The sequence below is a fragment of the Callorhinchus milii genome, unplaced genomic scaffold (assembly GCF_018977255.1).
Source record: "Callorhinchus milii isolate IMCB2004 unplaced genomic scaffold, IMCB_Cmil_1.0 Scaffold17, whole genome shotgun sequence".
NCBI lineage: Eukaryota > Metazoa > Chordata > Chondrichthyes > Chimaeriformes > Callorhinchidae > Callorhinchus > Callorhinchus milii.
In genome coordinates, this window is record NW_024704758.1 from 5,144,676 (window position 1) to 5,153,476 (window position 8,801).

Sequence of the window (8,801 nt, forward strand, 5' to 3'; positions counted from 1 at the left end):
TATTATATTATTATTATCTTTCACCCTCCACCCTGCTCCATACTCCGGCCCACCAATACCCTGGTTGAAAGTTGTAAAGACTCCTTCAGCGAGTTTATTGGAGTTTAACAGAATTAAGAGCTTCTCGAAAACATGACAAGACCCTATATCAAATGCAAGAATTATTATATATATTATTATAAGGGGGGAATGTGAGGGAAGGCAAAGGAGGTTACAGGGTACCCATGATTTACAAAATGAATCAAGCTGGCTTTAAACAGTTTATTTACACTGTAGATTTAGATGTGCAGCACATATAACCATTAAATAAAATATATTTTCTGCAAATGGTATCTTAAAGCCAATGAGCTCCGTCTTTTCCATTGCAAGTAAGACTCAGAATGTGTGCTGGGGCTTGAACTGAGATACATGACATACAGCAGCTTAAAGGTTGGTGGGTTTAGTTTAAGTCCTTGCTTCTGTCAGGTTCTGTGGTTGGGGAAAATCCATGTGAAACCAAGTGAATTGGCACAAGCACTGGTTTGGAAGAATGGTGACCTACATATATGTTTATTACAAATATTAAAATACAATGTTTGGATTTGATGTTGGTGTTTTTTAGTCAGCGCCCTCAAACATCTTCTTCCTGCCCTCCATTCCAGCCTTCTCTTCAATGTTCTTGCGCCAATCTCCGACGTCCCGCATTTCCTGTGGTGACAGAGGATGGGTCAGAATTGAGTATAGGCCCTGAACCGAGATAGAGCATGGACTGTGCCTGTGGGTAACCTATACTGCATGGCACACAGCCCAGGTGTGGTGGCATCAATTAAGAGTAGATGGTAGGTTTTTATGATAAGCCAGGTGTCTGACAAATGCGGAAACCCACCATCATGCTTAAGATATCCAAACTGAGAGGTCCATGCATTCCACCTACATTTGGAAATACCAGAGATGTATATAGGAATGAGATGTGCACTCTCACCCTGGAAGGATACATCCTGCTTACTCAATTACCGGATAGTTTTAGGCACAGGTTGGCAACAGCCGAGGCTTGGGGACCCCAGAGTATATGTTGGGGTACTGCTAGAGTCTAGCCAGTTAAAACTGCAGAGCTTGCTATTGAAAGTACTTTCTGGAAAGCTTTCTTGCTGCTTGTCCAGCGAGGAGCACCCTTCCCATAAGGTTTTGGCTTGTAGAATTAATGGAAGCTGAGTGGAATGAGTCACTGCCCTCAGTATTGTACACAGTACGGTGGATGTTCTGGAAGGAGGAGATCAAATGGGCCATTGGGAGATGTACTATATAAAAATGCTTAGAACGGTCTTGCTTGTCTGGTCTATTGCTTAGAGGTCTCTGGGAGGAGCACAAAAGCATCAATGTCCTGCCGATGCTCGCAGACAACATCTGGGCTCCACATTTACTCCAAGGGAAAATTCAGACACAAGGGTGAAGGATGAATCATACTCGTACTGCCTTACCTTCTCCTTCTCAGTGTCCTCTTTCTTCACCTGCTTCAGGTTAGCTCTCAAGTCCATAGACACCTTGTGTTTGGCACCCAACAGTGCTCGCAACATGGCATCAGCAGACATACGCACTCTCTTCAGTGGTGGCCTCTTGAACTTGCCTCTCAGGTCAAAGACTTTCATGTTCAAGTCATCAATCTACAATATTGACCATTGCAGGGACACAGAAAGAGACAAAATCATGTTATAATATTTACCCATGCACCTAAAACTGTCCTAAACAAATTCCCCACAGTTTTTTTCCCTGATCATGAAGACCATGAAATGGAGCCCACAAGGCACTTTGTATTGTGTGATGTTGCTGGTCAATGTCTGGCTATCAAGACTGAATGCAAGTTTGCATTAGTACCACAGACACTAGTCTGTCTTTGAGAGAATGCAAACCCAGCATTCAACCTATCATGCCAACCCAATATGTGTACCCATCATAATAATAATCCTTGCATTTGATATATAGCGCCTTATCTTGTCTTCGAGATGTCTCAAAGCGCTTCACAGAATATACTGCAAAGTGAATTGACTGTATATTTTGTGGGCAAAACATGGCAGCCAATTGCACACAGCAGTGTTCCACAAACAGTCGTGGATTGGGTGACCATATTATTGTTATTATTTTTTAAGGATTATTATTCCCAGAAAAGTGATCCGCCAATCAACTAAAAAACAGGTTCCTACTTACTGCTAGATAATAAGAACAGAGGCATGTGGAGTAAGGAAACTTGCCCGCGAATTGAACCCAGGTCCTCTCGCTTGCGAGGCGAGTGATCTAACCACTAAGTTACAAGACTCCACAATGCCTACCCAATATGCCTATCCAACATTCTTATTAGTATTTATGTGTTGGTATTGTTTTAAATGATTCTTCTCTAAGAGCAAACATCTTCCGAGGTTGACAAACAAGGCCACGTGAAAAGATAGTCCTTACCTCTTTAGTACTTTTCTGAACTTTGGACTCCAAATCATATCTCTCCTCATCAACCTTATCGATCTTTGCATGGAGTTGCTTACACAAATCCTGGTGAGACACATGGTGAGAAGGTTGGATATTGGGAACCACATCTTTCCTTTCTTTTGCACTGATCACAGCAGTTCATAGGTCAAGACTGAAACTGAGTGCATTGCAGTTGGGAATTAATTCAGGACCTATCCACTCAGATGCTCCTTTGATAAATGGATGGAGGAGCACGTAATCCATCAATATCCATTTTGTGCTAATCTAAAAGCACAAGATCCCAAGATTGGTTTGAATGAAGAAGGGCCTTCAGCTCATCTGATCTCATTCCTCCAGAACACCCATCCCTAGACTAGAGAGGCTGAGCATATTCTCCTCAGGGCAGAGAAGATTGAGTGGAGATTTAATAAAGGTGTTCAAAATTAAGGATGGTTTTGATAGAGTAGATAGGAAGAAACTGTTTCCTCTGGCGGGTGGGTCAGTAACCAGCGGATACAGATTTAAGATAATTGCCAAAAGAACCAGAGGGGAGACAAGGAGAATTGTTTTTACCCAGAGAGTTGTTATGGTCTGGAATGCACTGCCTAAAAGGGTGGTGGAAGCAGATTTGATAATAACTTTCAAAAGGGAATTGGATAGGTACTTAAAAAGGAAGAATTTGCAGAGTTATGGGGTAAGAATGGGGGAATAGGACTAGTTGGTAGCTCTTTCAAAGAGCCAGCACAGACGGACCTTCCCCTGTGCTGTAAGACTCTATGATTCTACCTTTCTCCCATCAGAGCACCAAGCTGTTTTTTAAATGTGTCCAGCATCCTGGCCTCAATCACCCTTCCAGGCAACCTGTTCCAGTTGTTAATTACCCTCTGGGTAAAGAAAAAAAAACTCCTGTTCTAAAGTTGCTCTTTGCAACTCTAAATCTTTGGCCTCTTTTTCTTCTGTCTTGGCGCATCCGAACGTATTGTTCTGGATTTACTTTGTCAATTCCACTTAAAATTGTGTATCCTTCTGTAAGGTCCCTTCTGAGTCGTCTTCTCTCAAGACTGAATAACTGACTTTGACCAACAAGCCTTGCTTGAATTATCGGTTCTTCCACAGCCATGGCAAAGCAAAAAAAGAATGTTTAAAATGATTTAGGTAATAAGGAATCAATGAAGAATATACAAATCCCCCAACTCACTCACCCACTCACATCATCCTCTGAAAATAGACTTAACCTTTAATTAAGGATTTTTGGGTCTAAATTCCCACAACAGAAGTATTAATGTTCTTTCTCTCAAAGGAAACGCTGAGCATTGCTGAGCAGTATATGAGATGGTTCTCGTGCATTTTTAGCTCCTTTCTGTATTATGTTGCTTGATTAAACTACAGTGAAACTCTGAAAACTCACCCCTGGGATAAGTCGTCAGCCCCACATAACTAGCCACTTATGCAATTTCAGGCTATTCGAATACTTTGTACTTTTGAGAAACTGTACTCTTGGACATCTAGTCGACTCTAATAAGTAGTCTTTTCAGCTATTTCCCTTTGAGTGATGAGTTATCAGAGTTTCAGTGTATCTCAATCCTCCTTCAGCCTTTGCCTGCACCCACACTTAAGTGTTCATCTCTCGGGTTTGAGGATTTTCAGAGCAAAATGCCAAACTTGAGCATAGAATTACTAGATGGACCAAGGTCCATCCAGTTCACCTTCCACCATCCTGACAGCAGCATGCACATGTCATGTGCTAAACCGTATACTGTATCCCAAGATATTATTTCCTAAAAGAACTTGAAAGAGCGCTAGATAAATACACGGCAGTTTAGAAAAGAACAGTCTTGAAAATAACCTGTAACTCTTGCATGGAAATTCCAGAGAGTTGCAGAGGTACACAATTCTCTGCCATGTAGTTCTCCTTCTCTGTTATTCTATCTGCATCCTCCTTCTCAATCAAGTCCTTGGCAATCTGCAGCATCAGACTCTGAGGGGCAAAGACAATCAGATCATCACTTTGAGGCCTTTCACACCTCATCGAAGCCAAGCAAAGTTTTCAAATACTGAAAGGTCTACCATTACCTTCAGATGGTTCCTGCGAGATGCCGTCATCTTGGGCTTTTTCTGCGGAAACAAGGTAACAGTGGAGAGATGAAACAAAAGGAGAGAGAGTGAGAGGGTGTTGGGGGGGATAAACTACATGACATTATGCAGCTAGCAAATCACAGACGCCGTGCAGTTAAAATTCAATGCCTTCCAGTTCTCTCATGGACAGTTCTCATTACCCCACCCCACTCCCATCTCTCCATCCCCATCTTCCCACTCCCTATCTCTCTATCTCCCATTTCCACACTCCATATCCCACCATACATCTGCTCTCTCCCCACCTCACATCTCTCCACTCCCCATCCCCATCTCCACCAACCCTACTCCCCCAATGTGAAAATACCAGTCAGCTGGAAAGATCATTAAATGGTTCTGTTCTGTGAAATCCCATTCGGTCATTCAGGAACAGGCTATTTAAATTATGCTCAAATTTCAACAAATGTGTCCTAATCATTCAATAAAAGGCGTTTTTTGTCTAATGACAAGCTGCAAACTTCACTCACACTTTGCCTTTATGTTCTGTAAATACGTACAACACTACAATACAAATTTACATAAATATAATGGCTTTTATGTCGGGAGGACATCCCAGGGTGCTGGACCCAAGCTGGCGAATTGGATTAGGAGGGGTGAAGGGCAGGAAGGGTGAGGGTAGGAGGGTAGCCAACGGCCCGGTTGACGAGAAGCTGCTACAGGGAACTGCGGACTTGCAGCACCACTAAAGATCCATTCCCTTCCTCCGGTTGCAAAACCTGGCTTTGTCGCTGAGAGTAAGTCGTGACCTTGGTGAAATTTCTACCCAATGGAGTATTACGTACTTTCCCAGTATGACTGATTGATTCAGGGGATGTAAGAAGCTATATCTCTTCCATTGTAGGTGAATGTGGCAGCCATTTTGAGCAAAGCAATCTCCCACAAACAGCCATGAAGTGAACGATTGATTTTATCTGGAGAATTGCTGGCCAGGACACTGTTGGAGCTGTTGTAACAATTGCAGGTGTGAGTAGAAACCATGCTTTCTCTGAATCGAATGTAGGCTGTGAACGATCAGGTCGACAAGGTAACTTGATGTGGCATTCATGCTGTTTCCATATTTATATGCAATAAAACATAACTGGATTATCATGCCCTTAGCTTGCCATTTCGGAAAAGGCGCCCGCACATTGTACAGTGCGAGCGTATTGCTGCTATGAAATGAATTTAGGAAGCCTTACAAGAATAATTAATGGGTTTGATTGGTTACAGTTTGCGATGCAACATGCAATCAACCAATGTTACCCAGAACCAGCCAGGTGTCAACGTACCTCACTGTAAAGGAAAAAAAAAGAAAAATCATTAAAATCAAATCAAACTCCATTAATGACAAAGCTTTAAGACACTGAAAGAGTGGAATCAACTTGAGAGGAAGACAATTTAATACTCACTCTGCCATTTTGATGGATTTGTTTTACGCTCTGTAACCACAAGAACAATCGAAGGAGTTAAGATAAGTCAGGTAACGTGCTATAAAGGAATGCAACTCAATTCAAAATATATCAAATTATCAACATCTTTGCTGGAGTTACTCAGTTAACGAATGGGAAGGTAGAGCCAAGCTGAAAATGTTAACTCGCTGTAAGGTTTCCCAGCTCATTCCAAGAACCCAGCGGAAACCGTATCCTTAAGAATGATAGGCATTTGGGTACTTAATATGAGAAAGTCATTTCTAAATTTGGTCCGTAGAGGAGTGGAGCAGCTGTTTCCGGGGCTGGACTGGATTCTCAAAGACTCTCACTCTCAGGCCAGTGTAATTCCAATCTCAGCACCAGGTGATCTGAGCTATCTGTTAGTAAGTCATTTCACTCTCTCCAGATGCCTAGCAAAAGATTCTATTTTTGTTCCAACTGCCAGCAACAAATTGGTAATAGAGAACCGAATGACGTGTCAAACTAAAATTACTTCCCCAAAAAACCTTTACTGTGCTCTGTTTTTTAATAAAACTTATGTCGGCACCCACATTCCCATTTATTTAAAATCCGCTGTGACTCGCAGGAAAAAACAGAACCTGCAAGTTTGAAATCTGATTCTTAAGAAAGGACACCTGATTGGAAAAAAAACACATTACATCTGTTTGAAAAATCATTGCAAATACAGAACTAAGGTAATAATACTAATAATAATCATTGCATTTGTTATAGTGCTTTTATCACATCGTTGTGATGTCTCAAAGCACTTCACAGAATATATTGTAAAGTTATTTGACTGGGTATTTTGGTGATGAAACTCACCAGCCAATTACGCACAGCAGTGTCCCACAAACAGTCGTGGAGTGTGTGACCAATTTTTATTTAAGGGATTATTACCCCTGGAAAATGATCTGCCAATCAACTAATAACCGGGTTCCTACTTTACTGCTAGGTAAACAGAGTAAAGAAACTTGCCTGAGGTTTCACTTCGCCTGGGAATCGAACCTGGGTCCTCTCGCTTACAGAGCAAGCATGCTAACCACTATGCTATGGGACACCACAAGATTGTAGCCACTTAGAGATAGATGCAACGCAGATTAAATATTTTTTTAAAAGAGGGTTGGGGAACGTGAAATTCAATCAAAATAGGTGACAGTCGGTTGAAAGCAGCGCGACTGACGCATGATTTGAAAAGAGAGAATAACATTTACAAAACTCAAATGAAATCTCACCTCAGATAGAACGGAGGTGTAGACAGAGAGAGAGAGAGACAGGGTCCGTCCGGAGCGTGGAGAGAGCAGGTGACAAGTGACAACCCTCGGGCTTGCTTTCAAGAGTAAGTGGTATAAATGGCAGTATGTGATGGGTCAGCAAAGCACACTTCTCTTTATGGGAATGAGTGCTCCTTAGACCAATGGACTGTTGCCTCCAGAAATACCCGAGCTCTCCTTTTAGAATAAGTAAATCCCAACAAGACGACTTGAAGGAACTGCATTGAGCTCAGCTGCTGGGAGCTCTTTAAAAATCCCATCACCCACCTTCCACCAGCTTGGAGGGACAATATTCATTGATGGATTTGATAGAAGAGAGATAATAATAAGTAATAATAATAATAATTATCACACTATAATTACACGATTCCGCAAAACTCTGGAACTCTCTCTTACAATCCCGCCAACTTGCCCCATCCTTCCCCAACTTCAGGTCACGCCTGGAGACCTTCATCTTCGACCATGCCTACGGTCACCTCCCCCGAATCTGTGTAGTGCTCCTTCTGTCCTTAGGACGTCCTCCAGATGTGAAAGAGGCTGTATAAATGTGATTTTGTTGCTGTTGTTGTTGTTGTCAAGCTCTCTACTGTGAAGTGTAGTGACTGTGTATTTTGTAGGCCAACTCAGCAGCCAATTTGCACACAGCAATGTCCCATAAACAGCCCTGAAGCGAGTGACCAATTTTATCTGATGAGCTGGCATTTCACGCGGTGGATATTCTTGATGTTCTGGCCATTGAAAAAATGATTAACCAGCACGCCCACACATAGACACACAGCCGGCTGAGGGGCATTGTACAGAAATAACTCTTTCATATGTCCCAAGAGAGGATGGAGAAACACAAATGCTATGATCCTCATAAAACAGTTTGGAAAATCTCCAAATATTATTGAATAAAGACAATAATACCAGATCCAAAAACCCTTAAAAAGTTTTCTTTGTTTTATATGTGTTATAAGGAGCTCTTATTGAGATAACTACTTGGGAAGTAAAGACAACAACAACAAAGTTACATTTGTGTAGGATCTTTCACATCGGGAGGATGTCCCAAGATGCTGGACAATCAGTGTTTCGGACCGGAGCTGGGGGTCGGGATCGGGGAGAATGAAGGGTGGTGGGGGGGGAGGGGAGGAGGGTGACCGAAGGCACAGTCGATGAGGAGGGTCTTGAGACGGATCTTGATGGTGGCAAGGCAGGGGGCGAGGTAGAGGGACTGCGGGATGGAATATACAGAGGGTGGGGGCAGAGTGGCAGAAGGTCTGTCTGCCAATGGTGGGGTGGGCAAGGCGGGACATGAAGCAGACCAGATCCCACTGAGCGGAGGGGGTGGGCATGTTTGTATGGGGTTAGAAGGTCGCAGAGATAGGAGGGAGCTTTGAAGGTGAGGATCAAGATCTTGAACTGTATCCTCTGTGTGATGGGAAGCCAGTGGATTCGGGCGAGGATGGGAGTGATAAGGTCACGGAGCTGGTGCAGGAGAGGACAGGAGCTGCAGAGTTCTGGATGATCTGCAGCCAATGGAGGAAGGATTTGGGGAGGCCGAGAAGCAAGGAGT

General features: G+C 42.9%; 1 protein-coding gene across 1 annotated transcript; it reads right to left on the minus strand.

The window, feature by feature from the left end:
• Positions 1–247: 247 nt before the first annotated feature.
• On the minus strand, positions 248–7,315 carry LOC103174881 (troponin I, fast skeletal muscle). Its single transcript, XM_007887482.2, has 8 exons — positions 7,208–7,315; positions 5,955–5,984; positions 5,835–5,838; positions 4,507–4,548; positions 4,280–4,411; positions 2,428–2,517; positions 1,458–1,640; positions 248–687 (listed from the first exon to the last, which is right to left on the minus strand). The coding sequence occupies exons 2-8, from the start codon at positions 5,960–5,962 to the stop codon at positions 598–600; spliced, it is 549 nt and encodes a 182-aa protein (XP_007885673.1). The 5' UTR covers positions 5,963–5,984; positions 7,208–7,315; the 3' UTR covers positions 248–597.
• Between the last annotated feature and the right edge of the window lie 1,486 nt (positions 7,316–8,801).